Source organism: Canis lupus, chromosome 3, assembly GCF_048164855.1.
Source record: "Canis lupus baileyi chromosome 3, mCanLup2.hap1, whole genome shotgun sequence".
In the NCBI taxonomy this organism is placed as follows: Eukaryota; Metazoa; Chordata; class Mammalia; order Carnivora; family Canidae; genus Canis; species Canis lupus.
This window is the reverse complement of record NC_132840.1, coordinates 51630746-51654573: the sequence shown is the minus strand read 5'-3', so window position 1 is coordinate 51654573 and position 23828 is coordinate 51630746. Positions and strand designations below refer to the sequence as shown.

Sequence of the window (23828 nt, the reverse complement as noted above, 5' to 3'; positions counted from 1 at the left end):
GTTCAGGGTGAAACTCTCGACCTCTGGTTGCTCTTCTGGAGAGAGAATTCTCCACCTCTAAGAAGAGTTCAGGAGGTCAGTAGACATAGCCATGGAGCAGACAGCTTAGAGGAAGCATCGCTAAGATGTTCAAATCAAGAACAAACCCACTAACTGTTATAGCTAAACGGATAAAAGATATCTGAAGCCACACACAGCAAGAGTAAATGCAATTTCTCTTCTGGAAGAAACGTTGAGTATACGGATTCTAGATCTGTATATGTTTTGTCAGGATCTATTAACTTCTGACACTCTTCTGAAACTTTAGAAGCTAGAAAGTTTTCCTGGAAGGCTTCGTAGTCATTCATTATTTAAATAATATGAATTTCAAAAAAAAAATGAAAAAAATCTACATGCAAGAAGAGGTGCTTTGAACTCAATTCTGTTCTTTTATTATTTCTTAACACAGAAAGAGGAGGATTGCCCAATACAACTGTTAGATGCACGTGTTTCCTTGTGCAAGCTACGTTTGCATATTGCCAAGCAAATGCTTATAAAAGGATCAGAGACACAAACAAAACAAGTTAAAAGATGCAAAGAGTTTGAGGTGAGTATCTTGTTTCTAAAAGTGATGATTTAAGTACAACAAAACCAGGGTGTTGCATTGGAAAATTAAGGGCACCAGAAAGGAAGGAAACCAACTGGGCAAAGGAGACCCGGAATTGGTTTGTTTGGTTTATTTTTTTGTAATTCTCATAAATGGGATATCCACAACAGAAATTCAAAGGTCTGGAGCAATGCTGGAATACCTAGAAACTTAATAATTTTTTCTCTGCATTTTAATCCTGTGTTGGGCTCCTCAGGAATGCCTTTCTTCCCCTGATGCAGACCATTTATGGTTGATGCACATTTGCACTGTGTATTTTCCAGCAACTTTAGTTTCTTTGGACTCACAACACTGAAGAAAAAAAGAGTATTTTGCAATACCGTAGTGTCTGGTCCTTTAAATTTTTGGCAGACATGGAAAACTTAACACGAGATAGGAGACATTCTCCTCATGGGTTTAAACCTGTAATAAAATGTTGCTGACAGACTAATTATAAACGTTTTATATATTTCGTGCATATGTGCTTCTCTCTAAACCAATTTAATTCCCATTAATGCTAATCTTGTTAATGCCCACTTGGAGAGGAAAGGAATACTCTTCATAAAACTATTGATTTATTTGAGCTATTTAAACGAGGGATGAGAGAAATAGGAGAAGAAAAAAAAACCTCCGTTTTACCCACATCTGTATTTCTTAGAATATTTTCCAAACATTAACGAACATTCGGTTAAACATGGAACAAACAGGGAAGTGGGGAAAAATAAAGTGACGAAGTGGCGGTCCTCCAGCCATGCGAAAAAAAAAAATAGTGACATTTATTCATCCTTTTAGTGTTAACTCCAAGATTAGAAAGGAGATATTACAAAGAGAAGCAGATTTTCTTTGTTAAAAAAGAGGTACAGCAAAAAGAGCTTCATACTCCTAAGCTCTTACTGAAGTGCGTTTTTCCTTAAAAAAAAAAAAAAAAAAAAAAAGATGATCAAAACCATAACTAGGTAAGTTATGCTCCTACCCTTTTTATCCTTCTCCTAGTGTGACTGTCCATCTTGTTCTCCAGCTAAGACTCTGATAATTTCTCTCAACCTCAGCCAAGACAAGAATTCCGCATCTCCGGGCACTTCAAGGAGCCCAGACTGGCTCTTAAAAGATACTGTGTCCTGGTCCGAGTGGTGTCCTTGACCACTGGTGACTCCTCGTGATGGAGTGTCATAAGGCTACCCTGAGGCCTCAGAGAACAGTAGGCAACCCTCTCTGTCCTATATCAGACCATCCCCACCCCAGCTAACCGCTTCTAAGAGTATACACCGCTGACTTCTCATTCTCTCTGGAAGAAGTGGCATGAAAAAGGGAACAAGTGAGAGATGGGGTTCGGCCTGAGGCCAACCATCTGACATTATTAGGATAAGTCATGTAAAACCTCCCTGAGACTCAGTTTCCTTATCTGTAAAACGGGGATCCTAATCCCTATGTGCTACGTTCTTACACCACATAGCAGAAAGACGGAAGAAGGTTAAGTTTTATTTGAAAGCACTGTGGTTAGCGTGCCATGTTACTAATCAGGAAACGGTTTTGAAGAGGTGGCACGGGCAAAAAAATTAAAAGGGAGGAAATGTAAGGAGAGAGAGTTTTATCTGGGACCCGTGAGAAGAGAGAGAGAGAGAGAGAGAGATGGAGACAGAAACAGAGAGAGGACTGATTTACCCTTAGGATTTTCTTAAAAGTTTTCATGGTGACCGATGCTCCTAGTTTAGGACTATGTATATAAAACATTAAAACAACAACAACAAAAAAAATCAAAAAATGCAAAAAGTATTTTTTGCTTGTTTGTGTATCCAAATATTGGGTGCTGGTGATGCCATGAAGATGGGGGCGGAAGCCAGAATGCTCTTAACATTCCCTGGGGGGGGGGGGGGTGGTAAAAAAAAAATACCGAAACAAACATTTTCAGCACAAATAGTAAACTGCCATTTCTCTACCGATCGGTAAAAAAATATATTATATTTTGATATTTTTTTTCTTTTTAAATTACACTGTCACCCATCCCAGCCGAAGTCCTGGCCGGTCATCTGGTAGAACTTCAAGTTGAAGGGCCTGTAGAAGTCGCGCAGCCTGCGCACCACGTCGCGGTCGATGTCGGGGTGGGTCCTGCCCTTGGTCTTGCCCAGGCAGTGGGGCTTGCTGCTGCCCTCGGCCTTCTTGAGGCACGGGAAGCCCTTGGTCTTGTTGAAGTAGAAGTGCTTGTCGGTGATGATCCTCTTGAGGCCCAGGAAGTCCTGCACGCGGCCCAGCTCGCCGGCCGGGTCGCTGATGAGCCGCTCCCCGCTCACGAAGAGCATCTGGCCGAGCGGAAAGTGGCGCAGCCAGTGCTCCAGGTGCTTGGCGTAGATGCCGATCTGGATGGCGCTCCACGACGTGTCGATGAGGCCCGTCGAGCGGTTCTTGAACGTCAGGCTCTCGAAGGTGGGGATGTCGGGCCGCTTGGACAGCGTCTGCGTGTAGTCCGAGATGGCCCTGGTCACCGGGTCCCGCACCACCACGATGAGCTTGGTGTCCTTGGACATGGCCGAGATGCGCGCGGGCGCCTCGCGGGTGACAAAGTAACTGGGCGTCTTCTCCATGGTGATCTGCCCGTCCAGGGTCCTCGGCATCAGGTCCCTGGGGGAGGAGGGGGAGGGGGGAAGCGGAAAGGGGCATGAGTGTGACAGCCTCCAAAGGGGGGGACTTGCCCTGCGGTGCGGAGGCAGGGAGGGCTCATTCCAAGCAGCGGAGCATCCTCTAGACTCCGGAGCTGGGCGTGCATCCCCCCTCCCACGTTCTGGTCCAGCTTGCACCAGCTTCTCCAGGGCCTCGTGTATTTAAATGGGGGAATAATACTACCCATTACCTACATTGTTGTGATGATTAAGCGAGTTAATATAATATACTTCAATATTTTAGGAGACTGCCTGACACAGAATTAAGTGCTCCGTAATTTTTTTTGATTTTATTATTATTAGGAATACACGATGCTGTGTAAGAAAGCAAGAAAGAACCTATTTTATCAAAGAAAGAAAGCAACCTCCATCAAATTCTTTAGGTAAATCAAACTGTCATCATAAACACGATCACACCGTTATGCTATTAAAATAGCCTGGGCCCTTTCCGCAGTTTTCTTACAAACGATTCTATTTAACATAATGCCGCTGCCTGGTACACAACACACTTCTCTTTAAAATTTCCGAATTTGGGACAGCCTGGGTGGCTCTGTGCTTGAGCACCTGCCTTCAGCTCAGGGTGTGATCCCAGGGTCCTGGGATCGAATCCCACATCGGGGTCCCCGCAGGGAGCCTGCTTCTCCCTCCCCCTAAATCTCTGTGTCTCTCATGAATAAATAAAATATTTTTAAAAAAATTCTTTAGGTAAATTAGACTATCACCATAAACATGATCATACCACTATGAGATGGTATTAAAATACCCCGAGCCCTTTCCGCAGTTTTCTTATAAACAATTCTATTTACTATAATGCCACTGCCTGGTACACAACACACTTCTCTTGAAAATTTCTGAATTTTCCTTTAACAAACAAGACTTAAATCCATCTTTTATTGAATAATTCGAAATGCCATCACTGCAACACTCTACAGATCTTGGTTCCTCTCAACACGTTCAGCCATGGTGATCTGCCTGTCCAGGGTCCTTGGCATCAGGTCCCTGGGGAGGTTGGAGGGGGAGGGAGCAAAAAGGGGAATGAGTGTGACAGCTCTCACACACTGTTACTATGTTATCTTTTCACAACGCCAAAGTGAATTCTGGCTCTTTGTTGTTCAAAACGTTCTCAATTCTCATTTGCTTACTCTTCCTGATGGCGTTAGGATCACTTCACCACTTCGAAAGAAAAATATGCCACTGGGGTCTTCATGGAGCAGAGGTTGCTGCCTTGATCAATCTCAGGGCCTGTCAAAAGTATGAGCAGGAGAGATGAAACCTATTTGCTCTCCCAATTTATTTTTTAAATCTTTTAAAGATTTTATTTATTTATTTGAGAGACACAGAGTGAAGCAGAGACACAGGCAGAGGGAGAAGCAGGCTCCCTGCAGGGACCCCGATGTGGGACTCGATCCCAAGACCCTGGGATCACAACCTGAGCCGAAGGCAGACGCTCAACTGCTGAGCCACTCAGGCATCCCTTACTCTTCCAATTTGAATGTACTACCATTACCTCCACTGTTTGATATTAAGGCACCGTCTTTCTAATTCCAAGTTTTACAAGAAATAGCTCTGGCTCAAATCAATATTAGAATAAATGTATTTTGGAGATTTCATTTCAATGACTAAACGAAATTTATCCTTTGACCCATTGTGGGAAGAATCAAACATCTAAATGTTCTTATACTGGATTCACTATTATTCCTGGAATACAATCCGTTTGATTCGGATACATTATTCTTCTAACAGAGTCCTACATTTGGTTCATTATTATTTTGCTCTGGATTTTTCATTCATATTCATTAATGGGATGTTTCTGTATTTTTCTTTTGATCAATAGCTTAATCAATTGCTAGAATATGAATTATTCCACCAATAAAATGAGTTGAGAAATGTTTCACATTTTTCTTTAGCTTAGAGAAGTTTAAGTAGCAAAATAGTTTTTTTAAAGATTTTTAAATATTATTTACTTGAGAGAGAGAGAGAGAACATGCGAGTGGGGGAAGAGGCAGAGGGAAGTGAAGAGAAGGAGAGAAATGGACTCTGTGCTGAGCATAGAGCCCGACGTGTGACTCAATCCCACAACTCTGAGAGATCATGACTTGAGGCGAAATCAAGTGTCAGACACTTAATTAACTGAGCCACTCAGGCACCCATCAAAATAATTTTCTGTTCCTTAAATCTGGTGAGCATTACCTACAAAGCTATCTTATACTGATGCTTTGTGGGTAAGGATAGGAAAGAAACAAGAGTTTTCAAGTATCTTTTTGGTTTCTTCCATAGTTATTGGTTTCTTATAAATTTTCTGATTTGTGTCAATTTTGGCAATTAACATGTTTCTAAAAGTCACCCAATTGAGCAGTTAGATCCAGAGTCTGGACTGTAATTTTATAATCCCCAGGAATTTGGTCTTTTCTGCCTTTCTTTCTGCTTTCTAGATTCTGTCATCTTTTATTTATTCATTTTTATTTTTATTTATTTTTATTTTTTTAAAAGATTTTATTTATTTATTCATGACAGACAGAGAGAAAGAGGCAGCTACACAGGCAGAGGAAGAAGCAGGCTTCATACGGGGAGCCCGAGTGGGACTCGATCCCGGGTCCTCAGGATCACACCCTGGGCTGAAGGTGGCGCTAAACCGCTGAGCCACCGGGGCTGCCTGATTCTGTTATCTTTTTAAGTTATTTTATTTGCATTTTAGCTTTTTAACGATCCCTTTGTTCTTTTTCTATTTCTGCTCTGCTGTTCTTCTAATTTATTTAACAGGATACTTCATTTATTTCCAATCCCTCCTCACAAGTCATGATAGCATTTGAGGCTACTATTTCCCTTCTACACATAAACTTGGTCGAATTTCAATGTACTGTTGTCATTTTCATAAATACTTAGTTAATTGCATTTTGTACTTTTAATTTCCTTTTTAGTGTAGGTGTTATCTAAGATTGTTTTTATCTTTTACTTTTAATTCTAATAGTTGGTTTACCGCATTTTTACCATAACTTGGTGATGAGTTTCTATTTTGCCTTTGTGGTAAAAAAATATATACTTTGTGTTATGTGAATTTGCCTCTGTTAACGTCCTGTAATTTCATCCGACCTATACTATTTGCCAACTTTATATTAAGAAAAATTTCGAACACACCCCAAAGTAGAGAGAATGCTAATGTAAATCTTGTGTACCTTACATCCAACTTCAAAAAATAGCAACTGTTGGCCAATTTCATTTCATTGTCAACCCCCTCTGTTTCTGCTCCCTCCTCCACAAATGAATTACTTTCAAGTCTGTCTCAGACGTCACTCAACTGGCTCATAAACATTCTAGTTCCCCAACAGGTATTGGCGAGGATGTGGAGAAAGGGGAACCCTCTTGCACTGCTGGTGGGAATGTAAACTGGTACAGCCACTGTGGAAAAGAGTATGGAGGGCCATCAAGAATCTAAAATAGAACTACCCTAAGACCCAGTAAATTGCACTACTAGGTATTTACCCAAAGAATACAGAAACACTAATTCAAAGGATACAGGTGCACCAATGCTTACAGCAACATTATGTACAATAGCTGATTATGGAAGCAACCCAAGTGTCCACTGTCTGCTGAATGGATAAAGAAGATGAGAGATCCATTATATACAATGGAATATTACTCAGCCATCAAAAAGAATGAAATCTTGTCATTTGCAACTATGTGGACAGAGCTAGACAGTATTATGTTAAGCAAAATAAGACAAATATCATATGATTCCACTCATATGTGGAATTTAAGAAACAAATGAGCAAAGGGAAAGAAGAGGAGAGAGACCAACCAAGAAACAGACTCTTAACTGTAAAGAACTGATGGTCACCAGAGGGGAAGGGGTCAGAGGATGGGGGAAATAGGTGATGGGGTTTAAGGGCACTTGTCATGATGTATGGAAGTGTCCAATCACTTGTTGTGATTGTACACCTGAAACTAATATCACGCTGTATATTTTACTAACTGGAATTTAAATAAAAATTTAAGAAAAAAACCTATTCTGCTTCCCATTGTCATTATTTTTGGCACAAATTCCTGAACATCTGTGGCAATAAGCCACTGACCCTGGGTTAGTTCAGTGATGTCGTTATTCTCAGATTTTTGCTGTCTTTGATATTTTAGTCTGGTTTTGTTTACTTTTTTCCTTGGAGAAGGACATGATAATTAGCTATCTGATTTCTGTTGCCTTTTGCTGTTGTTTTAAGAAATCTGTGATTCCTTTTGCAAAAGAACCTTTAAAGTCATCCATCCCCCACCCCACCCCCCCGCCAGATAGACCCTAAGGTTTGGGGAGGACTAAGGAGCAACCAGAGTTCACTGTCATCACCAAGCAGACACAAGTTACTGTTACTGAACATGTGACATTAGCGTCACTGCATGACATGAATTCATGGGCTTGTCACTGCCCATCTCCCCATAGAAAACTAAGAAAGTGGCAAGGCCAACCCATTCTGGAAGCTTATGTTGTGCTTTTACAAGATGAGCCAGGAGATCCATCCAGACATTGTTGGAATAATTCAGGGAATGGAATTTGATCAACTGCATGAAAAAAGTCTGGAATAGCAGAAGCAAACATGAAGTATCAGGGAAGTGATGATAAAGAGTATTTGGTGATTAAAAAAAAATTCTGAATTCTTGCCTCCTTTCCTCTGATTTCTGACTTTTAACTACTAGGCTTCCTTTTTTGACCAGTAATATAGAGAGAACATACTTCATTCAGAAGCTACTGGTTGGTGGTGCACCTTAGCATTCAGAAGCTAAGGAGGCTTGGTTAAGTGTCTGCCTTCAGCTCAGGTCATGATCCTGGGGTCCTGGGATCAAGTCCCACATCTAGCTTCCGGCTCAGCGGGAAGTCTGCTTTTCCCTTTCTTCCTCTGTCTTTCCCCCTGCTTGTGCTTGCATTTTCTCTTTCAAATAAATAAAGTCTTAAAAAAGAAGAAGCTACTGGTTGAGGATCTCAATCTCCCTCTCCCCTGTCTCAGAGGAACACACAGATCTCCAGCAGCCCTTTAGCACAGATTCTGGCTATAGATTGTGCAGCACAAGAGAAAATCCTACTGAGGTCTCCAAGAAAAAAAAAAAAAGAAACCATATTTAAAATTTTCTTAATAGAGTAGGTCAATAGGCGTTTGAAGAGGAAACAGCTAAAATAGGATTTCAGAAGAAAAACACATTACTTACTGTCATCTACAGGGTGAGGAAAACAGGCTGGTTGGGCATGGGGTTTACAGTGTGGGTAGGGAGTCTAGTTAACTGGAAACCACCTGCAAGCCACTTTTTTCAAAAAGGAAGAAGTGATAGTCTAAATAAATCCTTAATGAAACTAACATTGCTAAAGGACTCACAAAGGGATTCTTTAAATAGTAATCTCCCTTTTAATTTCTTTATTCATTTTCTTACTGCAATTTGAATTTTAATGTTCAAAACAGAGAACATTATACATCTATCACACAGAATGCAATACATGTGTAATTTGGAATACCGTATTTCAAAGTGTTCAGGAGAACCTGCAAATCATCCTTCCTTACCTGAGTGAGACTTCCACTGTGACTCTACTCTGTGCCAGGACTTGGGCCTGAAGGGGGAGGGAAAAAGCCATCCCAGTACACGAAAGGTTGGAGAGATCCCATACAGGCTACGGGAGAAGAAAGGTGTATGCAATAAACCTGTCAAGTTTCCCTACATACGGAACAAGCTGGGGATGAATTGGATGATGGGAGGTGTAGGTGCTAGGAGGCCTTAACTTCCCGACTAAGTGTGTAAGGCTTTCCCAACGTCACCTCTAAATAACGATGAGGATTTGGAGACATTAATAGTAGGTATATGGGGATGGGGAAGTGGGTAGAAACCAGAATTGTGAGGAGAAAGTAGAAAAGATTTGTTTGTTTTGTTTTGTTTTGTTTTCCTGAGGAAGGCAAGAGTAAGAGGGGATCTCACAAGCAAATTAAGGATTATTACAAAATGGGCCGCTAGTCAACGTGGAAGTGTCACCAAAATGTTTCCCTCTAGGAATAATTGTGCCAGTTGGCATGGAAATAAATTGATTCCCCTTAAAAACAGCTCACCTCTCTCTCCCACCATAACAGGCAAATAACCGGCTTTTCCAGTTCATGGCTTTCCAACCAGGCACTGTCATTGCCTGAATGTCACACGTATAAGGCCTTCAGTGGACAGGTGTGTGGATGTCCCAGGAACATGTCAGAGGGGCTGTGACCTTCTCTGGATCCTTGTGATCTCGACTAGATGGGGTTCTCCTGGCAGCCAGAAATTCTAAACACTGGGTGTCATCTTCTTAAGAACAGTTCTTGATATGTGCCATATATCATAATGGTCATAATGGTCATGTCAATGCTGCTTATGATCCAGATTCCCCAGCCATAATGGTCATGTCAATGCTGCTTATGATCCAGATTCTCCAGCCCTTTGGCTTGATTCTTCAGGTGAAGTGAGTAAGCTGAGACTGGAGAGCTTGAATGACTAGCTCATGGTTGAAAGAATAGCTCCATGTTGGAACACGTGTCAAAATTCCTTTCCTTTTATAGTTGCATAATATTCCATTGTATGTAGGGAGCATATCCTGTGTACCCATTCATCCTCTGATGGACCTTTGGGTACTTCTACTTTTTGGATATTGTAATTCTTGTTGTGTTCTTTGGGGAGAAAGAGCAAATGTGTGCAACCCACTTTGTAATAATCCTTAATTTGCTTGATGTCTCACCATATAGAAAAACCAATTCCAGATGGCTGGTACATATAAATATGAATGATAAAATAATAAATCATTTGGGAAAAAACCTTAGGAGAGAATTTTAACAATTGAGAGGGGCAGATATTCCTTAAGTTTCTTTTTTTTTTTTTAAGATTTTATTTATTCATGAAAGAGACACAGAGAGAGAAGCAGAGACACAGGCAGAGGGAGAAGCAGGCTCTGGGTGGGGAGCCTGATGAGGGACTTGATCCTAGGACCCTGGAATCACAACCTGAGCTGAAGGCAGCCCTCAACCACTGAGCCACCCAGATGCCCCAATTTAGCCCTTCTGCCAGATGAATAGCATGTTTTTCATTTCCAGCTGCTTTTCCTCCTCCCACCCCCACCCCCAACCTCTCTAGGCTTCTCTTCCCCCACTGCTTTGTCCCCAGGCACTAGGCTGCTTCTGCCCTAGGGGCCCTCAGGTGCACAGAGGGGGCCCCTTGCTGGCCCTGATACTCTGGCTCATTTCTCTGTCTCCCCCTCTGTTGGATACCACTTCCCACAGGCCTCAGGTAGCAGGGGATGGTGGGACAGGGCATCTGTATGGGGCTAACCAGTCTAGTGCCAGGACTCTTGCTTTGGGGAGGAGGGTCCACTGGCCTGTGAAGGGGACCCAGCACAGGGGAAGCCTTGCAAGGACCTGGCCCCAGGCTGGATCATTCACCACTTCCTGCTCTCCCCACCAGTAAATTGAGCATTAAATAGAATACCTGGTGCTTCAGGGCATGCAGAGACTTGAAAGGGACAGTCCTGCTCAGTCACAAGCCATTGTCAGGTGCTGAGCCTCAGGGCTGAGAGCTCCTTGCTCCCTCTTCACTATCCCCTCTGAGCTCCCCACTGTCACTCATCTCCAACTCCTCTGAGCTCCTCTTCCTCTTCCCTATTTCCTGCAAACTCTTCCTCCTCCTCCCCATCCCCTCTGAGCTCCCTCCCCCCATCCCTCTTTCTTAAGTTTCTTAAAGGAAGAATCACAAAGAAAAAAATGATGAATTGGACTCTATTAAAAATAAGAATTTCTGTTCATCAAATGATACCAATGAGTAAAAAGGCAACCATTAGAATGATAGAAAATATTTAAAATACATATACCTGACAAAAGATTTCTAGCCATAATACATAAAGAGTTCCTACAAATCAAGGAGTTAAAATGAACTAAACATCATAGAAGAAAAATGGGCAAATGTCTTAAATAGGCACTGCATACAAAAAACAGTATCAAAATAGTCAATAAATGTATGAAAAGGTACTGCACTTCATTAGTCATCAAGGGAATGCAAATTAAAACACAACAGCATACACCCACCTGAATGGCTAGAACAAAAAGCACAAAGAATTCCTGGTGTGGACGAAGATGTGGACAACTGGCTCTCTACTGCTCTGAGTATAAAGAGCTATAATGACTTTAGAAAACTATTTGGATCTATCGAGCAGAGCTGAACCTATGCATATAGTCTGGCCCAGCAATTCTGGTCGGAGGACAATGCAATAGAAATCATACATACGTTAATCAAAAGACATGTTCATGAACATTCATAATTAATCGTAACAGCCCCAAAAGTAAGCTCCCTAAACATCCATCAAAAATAGAAGACTGAATATATATATGACTGAATATATATATATATGTGTGTCTATAGAGAAATAAAATCTATATAAAATAATATATAGAATTGGCATGAATGACTCAGCATTTGTGAATGAATCCCATAAACACAATGTTGACAAACAGAGCAAGTCACAAAAATGTATGTACCATATTATTTCTCTTGTAAAAAGTCCAAAAACAGGCAAGACCCACCTAGAGTGTTAGATGTTGGGGACAGTTGTTACCCTTGGGGGGATGAGTGACTGGAAGGCGGTTCTAGAGAGATAGGAATATCCCACTCCATAATGCAGAATTTCTGTCCTTTTCTGAATTTGGTTATACTTCAATAAAAAATTTGTAAGACATCAAAAATAAATGGACCAATTCTCCATAATTCTCCAAGAAAAACAGGCACTTCAAAATAGTGCATTTAGTAAGTCAATTACGTTTCCTTTTTTTAAAAAATATTTTTATTTATTTTTAATTTTTTATTTATTTATGATAGTCAGAGAGAGAGAGAGAGAGGCAGAGACATAGGCAGAGGGAGAAGCAGGCTCCATGCACTGGGAGCCCGACGTGGGATTCGATCCCCGGTCTCCAGGATTGCGCCCTGTGTCAAAGGCAGGCGCCAAACCGCTGCGCCACCCAGGGATCCACTCAATTACGTTTCCAACTCATAGAAAGATCATAAAGGAAAAGGAGCTGACCTCCCATCCGTAGGAATCAGGGGCTCTCTCAATGGCCTTCTCCCCTTTGCACAAGTCAAGTTTCAGAGCAGCAGCCACATAATCTCTGTCGCACACCTGGGCCACTGATTTCTCACAACGCTATGCGCACAGTGGTATTCACAGCATCATAGTGGATGTGTCTCTGGGAGTGTGGACAGGGGTACAGAAATATCTGAAGAATGCATTATGTTTGCAAAACATTTTAGCAATTGTTTCCTCATTTAATTTTTACATCACTCCAGGTGAGATAAGATAGGCATTGTGTCCCCCAATTTTTCTGATAAGCAAGCTGAGATTCAGAGAGGCTAAGCTGCATGCACAGGTTCCCACTGTCTGGATATGGAAGGTGACAGATGGACACCCCAATGCCTAGTGCAAGGTCACTTAGTTGCAACAGACGAGAGAAAGTCAGCAGACAAAAGGGATAGGACAGGAATACACCCAAGATGGACAACTTGAGAATCTGAGAAAGCTGTCCAGAGGGCGGCTGTGAAGATCCTGGCAGAACCCAAACTCTTACCCGAATACAGATAGAATCTGTCTGCATTAGGGCAGCTGACAGTGAAGATGATGAGATGAGGATGGTAAGATTAATGTCAGTGATATGATGATATTATGTGATACGATGATATTAATGTCAGTGATAAAGGAAACTGGACACAGAGCACAAGCTGGAATGGATGAAGGAAAGCATGCAGGTCTTTGGGTGCGGCGGGGGGCTCTTCCAACAGGATCCAAGCTTGAGGAGCTAGAGACCTGGCTGTTGCAAGATAGACAGCACCGTTCTGAGGAGGCTGGGCAGCTGAATTATGATGGGAACCAAGCAGTTTTTAAAGAAAATCCTTAATTTTTACACATGGAAAATGATAGGAATTTTACTAAAAGAAACAGACAAGCCCTGTCCCAAAACTGTTGTTTTGGAGAAAGAAGTAAGCTCCCATTACTCTAAAAAAGAGGGAAAATGTTTCTCTTTAAGTAGAGTTGGGACTAATTTTTCTTTTTATCTATTTTTTAAATATTTATTTCAGAAGGGGGAGAAAGAGAGAGCGCGAGCAGGGGCTGTGGTAGAGGGGGAAGCAGACTCCCTACTGAGCAAGGATCCTGAGAACCCGAGAACCTGGGATCATGATCTGAGCTGAAGGCAGATGCTTCACCAACTGAGCCACTCAGGCGCCCCAAGGTTAGTTTTTAAAAGTTAGGATTTCTGCCTAAGAATGCTGATGAGGACTAAACATTATTGACTTTATCACAAAATATGGCACCGATGGATCACATGTCTCCATGAAGACAACGTAGTTTTATGGGAAACTCAAAACTGGGCATAGGAATGTGGATCCATTTTGGTTCTGCAGCTCCTAAAATGTGTGATCTTAGCAAATCGTTTGGTTCTCTGGGCCTTGGCTTCTTCGTAAGCAAAACAGTACAACTAGTATTGTCCTCCCAAGTCTCTAGGACCATCCCACCTCCAAGACTCCTGGATGGTGCAGGATTTAAATTCATTATTAACTTGTCAGGCTTAGAACTTTGCAGGCCTCACTACAGCTCTGTTCTTAAGTGTGACTCCACCAATCACTTACACCAAAAAAAAAAAAAAAGATTTGTATAAATCATGAGGCAGGGCAAACTTGCATCAAGAGAATTCATTTCTAAATCAATGAGGTCTGAAAGAACACAGTTCAAATCAATGATGCTGAGGTTATCCAAATAAAGGCTCCCTTGGTGTTCCCCTAGCCCTTGGAGGCAGGAGAAAGCCCAGGAAGCCCAGGAGATGAGTGGTGAGATCGGTTCAGAGAGGTCTTGCTACTTGTCTGAAGACACACAGTAACGAGTGAGAGTGACAGAATGAAAATCTAGGGTTGTTCAGCTCCAAAGTGCGTATTCTTTGAACCTCCCCAGACATGTAGGCAGCATCAGGAGGACTCTTGTGGTCGATGTTATTGGTCATCTCCAATATTTTGTCAAAACCTACGAGCATTCAATGCACAAACTTCCCTATTCATGGCAGGGTGCAAATCATTCTGCTTGGAATCTTGCAAACAGGCAGAAGATACATGTTTTTCTAGGGCGTTCTTCCGTAAGGCAAGGACAGGCTGCCAGGAAAAGTCTGGAGAGTTGGAACACAAAGGTAATTTACCTTGAGGAGTCAATAAATCTGGCCCTTGCACAGCACATATTTTCTTCTTCGGCTACACAAGCAAACAGAAACAATGCGACTGTTTTTGGAAGCTTCTGGCAGCAGAAAATTCTAGGAAAAACACGCTCTCTGCATGGCCCTGGCCTGAAGGTAGTTCCCAGGGGTCCCCCATGGCGTGAGCCTGGAGCAGAGAAAGCTGCCAGAGACTCCCAGCGCTGTCAGCCCACCATCCCTCGGGCCCAGGTCCAACCACATCAGTATTTCTTTTCCTGCTGTTGTTCTGTTGGACTCCACTCCAAACGTGACTTGTAAGGCTGGAAAGAAAACTCTCTTTAGTTACTGTTTGAGTTGGCTTCTGTGGGAGGGGAAGACTTATGTTTTGGAACCGGCTCCCATGCTGACCCAATCTAGATGCACGATTCTAATCACCCAACCCTCGTCAAGGTATGTCATCGTCAAGCATGAAGGCTGTGGTTAGGAAACTCTTTCTGAAACTGGGAGCGATCAACCAAAGAAAGAGAGAGCTTTCTAACTCTCCCCAGGCCTTATGTCAAAGGGAGAAAGGGTATTTAAAAAATCAACCAGCCGACCGAACAAACAAAAGCCACATTATGTTCCTTGGTGCCCTCAGGGGAGGTTCTAGAGAAAAGTCAAGGATTCTTGGTTGATAATTTGGGGGAACTTCATAAAAGGGCAGAAAATACATCTGCATCCCAGTCAGAGAAGAGAATAACACTGAAAGGGAAGGAGCAGATCTTAGATCATAAATTCAAGGGCGAATCCTTTATGTTTGCACAGGACCTTAGTTTTCCCAAGCAATGCCACCAAGCATCTCATTCATTGACTCAGCACATACAGAAATAGGCCAATATTTTACAAGGCTCCGAGCCTCCCCCTCTGCTTTTCTCCTTCCAAGTTTATTCCACTGGGGACTGTGTCAGATTTAAAATATAATTTTTAACTCTGTATCCATGGATCCCAAAGTCTTTTCTTAAAAAGGGATCTGACTCTGGGCACCTGGGTGGCTCAGTTGGTTCAGTGTCTGCCTTCAGCTCAGGTCATGACTCCTGCTCAGCAGAGAGTCTGCTTCTCCCCCTCCCTCTGTGCTCTTGCTTTCTCTCTCTCTCAAATACATAAATAAAATCTTTAAAAAAATGAAGATGTCTGGCTCTTGGGAACTGATGTGCTACCAACATCCTACCAAGATGTCAAAAAATATCCAGAGGGAAAAAAAACCCTAACATTAAAAACTGAAATTCACATACAACTTAATAATGATGTTTAAATCTTTAAGATGATCAGAATCTAAGAAATCACCTGGAGAAAGACGGGAACATGTCATGCCTCTCCATAATGGGTTTCTCTCTGAATTTTAGACATTAAAAAGAAAAAATATATATATATATATTTAAAGATTTATTTATTTATTCATTCAGAGAGAGCTATGAGAGAGGCAGAGACACAGGCAGAGGGAGAAGCAGGCTCCCTGCAAGAAGCCCGATATGGGACTCGATCCTGGGTCTCCAGGATCACACCCCGGGCTACAGGCGGCACTAAACCGCTCCGCCACTGGGGCTGCCCTAAAAAAATATATTTTTAAAGATTTATTTATTTATTCACTTATTTGAGGGGAAAGGGCAGAGGTTAGAGGTGAGAAATAATCCCAAGTAGAGCCCCACTGAGCATGGAGCCTGACACCGAGCTCAATCCCACCGCTCATGAAATCATGACCTGAGTCAAAATCACTAGTTGGATGCTCAACCGACTAAGCCACCCAGGAGCCCCTGAACTTTAGACACTCTTGATGCACCAACCAAAAGAGTGACAATAATTCTTCTACCCTGTCCTGTGTAGAACTGAACACTTGCATCACCCAAAAGCAAGCACCTCCTCAAATCTGTACTACTCGTTCCTGCCCTTTTAGGGAACCACGCTCTGAAAAATATTTGCAAAATTTGGGATGCTTGAGCATAAAGAAAGCATTTCATAGTCAGTCATACAGAAAGGCTAACACAGTAACACTGCAACTAGCTACTTGACAAACAAGGTTGAGAGGTGGGAGGGTTGACATTACACTTTCTTAGTAAGTGCCCACAGGTTGTTCAAGTTTGAAAGGAGAAAAGACGCTTATCCTGAGCTAAGCTGTATTTCATTTGAAGTCTTATCAAAGTGACGTTTTCAGGGGACATCTGGGTGGCTCAGTGGTTGAGCGTCTGCCTTCGGCTCAGGGAGTAATCCTAGGGTCCTGGGATCAAGTCCTGCATTGGGGTCCCTGCATGGAGCCTGCTTCTCTCTCTGCCTAGGTCTTGGCCTCTCTCGCTGTGTCTCTCGTGAATAAATAAATAAAATCCTAAAAAAATAGTAACATTCTCAGATATGCAATGATTCTGGAAACCTTTGCATGGAGGTATTTGGAAAAGTCTCCTAAATTGCATTTCAGTTGAACAACAGATGCAGTGAAATGAAAAGCTCAAGAATGAAGAAGTCAGTGTATAAGAAACTGAGGGGATGTCTACTATGAGTTAGAACGGAAATAAATCTTCATGAATGAGTCTACAACTAGTTGTTTTAAAAATGACTATAAATAGCAGAGATGAAGTATAATTTAGTCAGGGTTTAAAGTCTGATAAATATTTATGAACCCTCAGAAGTGTGTGTGTGTGTGAGAGAGAGAGAGTGAGTGAGAAAGAGAGAGTGGGGGGGAGAAGGAAGTTGGGGTTGGGTAGGGGAAGAGAAGAAGGTGGGATTAAAAAGAGAAGAACGTTCTAGACAAAGACAAGTGGGAGGACCGCTCTGCTAGGCAGCAGCAGCACTGAACACCAAAATGGGAGGAGTCTCAGAAATCCCCTAATCCAGCCCCTTCATTTCAGATGCAGAAAGGTCTGAGAAGTCAGGCTGCAGAAGGGACACAAAGGTTAGCTTAGATTCTGGTCCACTGACACCCCCCCACCCTCCGGCGTCTGGTTCCCTCTCTTTCTGTGATAGAGCATTCTTCCTTAATTCTAGAAATACAACACACACAGGGAGGGCCCAACCACCTTGAAACGTTTCAAATCCCTGGAAAATAAAGTTCCCTCATGGAGGGTAAATCCCCTTCCAGTGTTTTCTGAGGCTGGAAAGTTAATGTTGACCATGAGCCTTGATGAGAAGCAGAATGGGTTTTCCTCCGTCCTACCTGGTACTCTAACCGGCATTAGAGGCTGAACAATCCAGAAGGGGAAGAAAGGGTTCCTAGCCCAAGTGGGCAGGTGGGAGCCAAAGGTGGGCACCTCTCCTGGCTCTGTGCTGGCCGCCACCACAAAGCCCCATCAAGGCTCACCGAGGCTCTGACAGGAGTTTTATAAATGATTCATCGGAGAAGCCTGCTATCAGCTGTGTGCTACTGCGGACAGCTGCCTCAGAGCAGGGCTCCCTCAGACGGCCTGGAATTATCAGCTCTTTGCATATGTGTTGCTGGAGATAAGGGAAGGAACGTGCTCTCCTTGCCTGGGGATGGACAAACTGAGGACAGCGGGGAGGCCAAGAGGGATGCGCAGAGGGCACGACGGCAGAGAAACCCCAAGGAAGGTCCTTTGTTACGTTTTGGCAACAGTGGGGCATTCGCTTCTTTAGGTTTCCTTGATTTCTTCTTTTCTCTTCTGTTTGTTAGGTTCTGGCCACAGAGTAGGTGCTAAGTCAACATATCTTTTAAGTTTCAAACAGGAAAAGTGACATAAACATGTGGTTTTTATAGGGTCCAGGGCATTGCATTGCCTGGATGTTCTTTCAAAAATTGCCAGCAGGAGACGGGGCCCCCAGCTTCCTTGGTTTTGAACAGGAGAAAAGGATACACGTTCTATCACAGGAACAGAACCTCCAAGATAATCTCACTTCAATGCTACAAAGAAAACCTCCAAGATAGGACATCACCGTGAAATGAGGCGTGCAGAAAAAGAGAAAGAAAGAAAGAAAGAAAGAAAGAAAGAAAGAAAGAAAGAAAGAGAAAAGAAAGAAAAAAGAAAAAAAGAAAAGAAAAGAAAAGGAAAGGAAAGAAAAAAATGAGGTGTGCAGACCAAACTTCAGGAAAGCCATTCAGGAGTGTCCATTAGGCACAGTCCCTGGGCATGGCTGTGCCACCTGCCGCTCAGAAGGAGAAAGCCATTGCTCCGCCAAGGACCCCCGTGGAGAGCATCATCACCACAGCCCTCGGACAAGATGCATCCTTGCTCAGAGCCTCCACCATTTAGAAAGTCTTCATCTTACACACACAGATTTACCATTCCCATTTATGCAACCCATGACCCCAAACATCCACTCTCATGACTAAGGCTGAGAAGCATCCCCAGGGAAGCATCTCCAAAATCATGGCCCTGTGTCTTCAAAGCGAACATCTGAATGCTGACAATGGCCATGGGTTTGGGTTGCTGCTGACACAGAAGGTGGACATGGATCTGGTTTGGGGAGTATCTGAGTGAGGAAGCGGTTAGCGGAGAGAAAGGATAAGTCACTTATCCCATAGCGCAGATGACAGAACATGAAATATCTTCCTGATATGAAAATATCATTGGTTAGTATTATTGAGCGCTCCTTTCTTTGCGTCACCTCCCGTGGAAATTCACGGTCCTGGAGGTACTTACTGGTCAGCCCGGTGTTCACAACAGTTGTACCTGGATGTCGAGGGACACTTTGTACAATTAAGCAAGTAGTGCTACACAAAGCCTTTTAAATATGTAGGTCAAAGGGCGCCTGGGTGGCTCAGTGGTTAAGCCTCTGCCTTTGGCTCAGGGGGTGATCCCGGGGTCCTGGGATCGAGTCTCACATCGAGTTCCCCGCAGGGAGCCTGCTTCTCCCTCTGCCTGTGTCTTTGCCTCTCTCTATGTCTCTCATGAATAAATACATAAAGTCTTTTTTAAAAATATGTGGGTCAAGGTGAAACAGACTAAGTAGGACAGCTGGGTCTTTTCAAGGGCAGACAGATGCACATTGAAAGCTAGACTTCAAAATAGTTCTAATTTTTGGAAAACATTTAGTAAGATTTAATCACCATTTAAAAAATTAATTAAAAGAATCAACTTTAGTTTTTTGGTTTCAAATTTTCATATTTACTCATTATAGCCAATATTTTACCTTTGGATTTCGATTGATAACTTGGAATACTCACAAAGAAAAATCACTTATGAAAACTAAAGAAGATCATTTTAATTTTTACACTTCCTCTAATTTACAATTTGGATCAAAAGATGTCCAAATTTGTCCTTTACACTTTAAAAATCCCTTAGGCAAAGGGTTGCCACACTCTGGCCCTCAAATTCAATTATTTTTATAATAAAGTGTTTTTTTAAAAAAAGTATTTATTCATCAGAGACACAGAGAGAGAGGCAGAGACAGAGGCAGAGGAAGAAGCAGGCTTTGGGGAGCCCAATCCAGGACTCCATCCCAGGACCCCAGGGTCACGCCCTGAGCTGATGGCAGACCCTCAACCACTGAGCCACCCAGGCACCCCTATAGTAAAGTCTTAGGAACACAGAGCCATGTCCATTGTCCATGGCTGCTTCTGAACACTGACAGCAGAGCTGAGCAAGCTGTGACAGAGACCATAGGCCCACAAGGTCTAAAACATTCTCTTGACCTTTCCAAAAAATGTTTGCCGATCCCTGCGTTGGATCATTACTGTCAATAGAACAACATTAATATAAAGTCTTTTGTAGCATAATTAGCATTTTTCTAAAATTAAGTGTAAAAATCAGTGGTCCTGCCTAAATATATAATAGCTCATGATTTGTGTTATGTCCTGATTTTATGACTCATCTAAAAATTGCTGGTCCATCAACAGAATACTCAGCTGAGCAGTAATAACTAAATCTAGTCATCTTTGGTATTTTGCCAAAACTCTCAGACATGTAAAAACAATAGATTAAAGTATATTTTTCCTTTTTTAAAGATTATTTATTTACCTATTTATGAAAGACACAGAGAGAGGCAGAGACAGGTAGAGGGAGAAGCAGGCTCCCTGCGGGGAGCCCAATTCAGGACTTGATCCCAGGACCCTGGGATCACGCCCTGAGCTGAGGGCAAATGTTCAACCACTAAGCCACCCAGGTGCCCTGAAAGAGATTTTTAAGCAGGTTCCACGCCCAGTGAAGAACCTGACACAGGGCTTGATCTCAGGACCCTGAGATGATGACCTGAGCCGCAATCAAGAGTCAGACACTTAACCCACTGAGCCACCCAGGCGCCCCTAGCTATATTTTTCTGTTCTGTCATTAGGAAGGAATATTCGTCAACACAGGAGAAGAGAATATATTTCATTTAACAGTTTATGAGGTTGAAATATCACTCTTTAACTGTTTGTGGACACATGGATGTGGGGCGGATTCCATTTGTACTCTTGTTTGGAGTCCTGACAGCGAGGAGGTCGGGGTTGAGGGAAGTCACAGGGCTCAGAAAAATCCTCATAAAAGAGCAGAAGGCAGACAGAGGAGGCTCTGGTTCCAATCAGGCCCAAGAGCCCTCAGGAGTTGGACTTTCCAAATGAAGCAGTTCACGTGGACCCAGTGGTTCCACCACCACAGACACGTCCCAGACCCGCTCTCACTGTATCTGAGGGACTGCACAGAAAGGAGCCTATCTTCTTTCAGCACAGAGGGTTTAAAAAAAAAAAAAAATCACAGGATGGAGGATGAGATCATGAAGAAAAAAGCTATATTCCAAATGTATTTCAAATTAGATTTATACCATACTAATACAAATTTTAATATAAACATATAAAGTGAAATTTGCACACATGAAAAAGGCTCACTGCAGAAAAATCAGAAAAATCAGAGAGGCACAAAACCCTCAAAAAGGAAAAACCACCAACCATCAGTCAGACGCAGCATTTTAAAATATATCCGTCTAGACTCTGCAGTTCTTCGTAACTGAATCATAAAATGGAATCATTTTGTGTGTACACCATTATAAACTGCTTTTTGCACTTATGAATAAATGGGAAGCATCATTCTCTCTTCTTTTTAAAAGATTTTATTTATTTAACAGAGAGAGAACACAAGCAGGGGGAGATGCAGAGGGAGAGGGAGAAGCAGACTCCCCACTGAGCAGGGAGCCTGATGCGGGGCTTGATCCCAGGATCCCGGAATCATAACTTGAGACAAAAGCAGACGCTTAACCAACTGAGCCACCCAGGCACCCCAAGAAACATCATTCTTGATATTAAATACACATCAACTTCATTTTAAATGGATGCACAGTATTCCACTCTATGAATCACCATAAAGTATTTAAGTGAATCCCTTATTGTTGGAGATCTAGGTTGTTTCCAGTTAGAAATTCTAGTATTTCACCATTTTCTTGATGTGGAGAGGAAGGCATGTGTATTTTAAAGGTTTTTAAAACTGCACTGCAAACTTGCCTTCTATGAAGGCATTTTCACTTTGTCTTTGATTTTTAATATATTATTTTGAACATCTTAGTTCTACTTCAGTAAAGGTTTGTTTTCTCATGCGCTAATGCTGTGTGTTGCAATATTGCACAATAACTGCCAAAAATACGGGAAATTTTTAATACTTATATTTTAAACTAGCGTTTCCCAGATATTTATTAAGTGTATGACTTCTTTTAAAAGACATTTCCTGGTTATGTATTTTTTTATTATTTTTTTTTTGCCAATTGTTTTCTACTGAGATGCTTTCTTTCTTAGACGTTAAGCATTTTCTTTACATTAACAATATTTATACACTTTTATGTAACAAATATTCTAGTTTATCATTTTACAATATTTAAAAATTTTTAACATTTTAAAATCTCTGATTTTTTCTTTATGACCTTTCCTTTTTCTTTAAGATGTTTTCTAAGTAAGACTGCTCTTCCATCAATATTGAATAAAGATTCATCTCTGATTTTAATATTATTTTGAAATTCATTTTAAATCCTTGCTGATACTGAATTCTAAATTTTTTCCTTTTTAAAAAATGACTTTTTATCCAGTACTGATATGCCATCTACTCCATATACCAAATTCCTATGAAGCTTTCAAGCTGTGCATTGAGTATTATATTCTTTTTTTTTAAGATTTTATTTATTCATAAGAGACACAGAGAGCGAGAGAGACAGACAGACAGACATCATCAGAGGGAGAAGCAGGTTCCCTGTGGGGAGCCCGATGTGGGACTCAATCCCAGGACTTTGGGATCACACCCTGAGCCAAAGGCAGATGCTCAACCACTGAGCCACCCAGGTGCCTCTAAGTTTTATATTCTGTTCTGTGTTTATTTTGGCACCAGGAGAACACTTTTTAAATTATTGTAATTTTAGAATATGTCTCAAATCTAACATGAAATTGCCTGTGTATTCTATTAAGTGGGTTTTCTTCCAAAAGAAGAAATCATAAAATATTTTCATCAACTCCCCTTCCCTTTTTCACTTCCTTTGGCACTGAAATGTCATTAGAGGTAAAGATTAATTCAGTTAGAAATGACAGCTTGCTATATTGAGTCTGTCAATCTAGAAGGATGACATATGTTTCATTGATACCGATTTTCTTTCACATTCCTAATAAAACTTTTATTTTATATTTAAATAGACATATAGTAAAACTGACTTTTCTGGAGCATGGTTATATGAAATTCAAGATGTATCTAGGTTTGTTTAGCCATCACCTCAATCAGAGTGCAAAATAGATCCATTTCTCTGATACTGTGTTCTCACTTTGTGGTCTTACCCTCTTTCCATTCCCTAACTCCTGGCAAATGTTGATCTGTTCTCTGTCACTATAGTTTTGACTTTTTGAGAATATAATATAAATGGAATTATGACACAGAATCTTTTTTTTTTTAAGTAGGCTCCATGCCCAGTGTGGAGCCCAACACAGTGCTTGAACTCATGACCCTGAAATCAAGACCTGAGCTGAGATGAAGAATTGGATGCTTAACAAACTGAGCCACCCAAGGACCCCAGAATTATGACCTATGACCTTTGAAGCCTGGCTTCTTTCACTCAGTATGCCTTTGAGATCCATTCAAGCTGCTACATACATCTAGAATTGGTTTCTTTTCACTGTGGAGGAGAATTCCATTGTATGGGCATACCACAGCTTTTTTATTCACTCACACGGAGGTCAGTTGGGTTGGTTCCAGCTTTCAACAATCATGAATAGGACTGCTCTAATAAGCACTGGACATAGGTTTTTGTATGAACGGCACTTTTTCTCTCACATAGCTAGCCAGGAGTTGAATTTCTGGATCATTTAATAAGTGGTATATTTAACTGCCAAAGTGTTTTAAAGAGTGGCCCTTCCCTTCACATTCCCAAAGCAATTTGCTCCAATCCTTATCAGCACTTGATATTGTTGGGTTTTTTTTTTTTTTCCTT

At 41.8% G+C, this 23828-nt stretch overlaps 1 protein-coding gene across 1 annotated transcript in view; it reads right to left on the bottom strand.

Moving 5' to 3' along the window:
* Window positions 1-405: 405 nt before the first annotated feature.
* Window positions 406-23828, bottom strand: part of HS3ST3A1 (heparan sulfate-glucosamine 3-sulfotransferase 3A1) — a 95711-nt gene continuing 72288 nt past the window's right edge. The window contains exon 2 of the mRNA XM_072821066.1: window positions 406-3241. Within this exon, the coding sequence (XP_072677167.1) occupies window positions 2620-3241 (622 nt within the window). The 3' untranslated portion in view covers window positions 406-2619. The remainder of the gene's footprint in view (window positions 3242-23828) is intronic.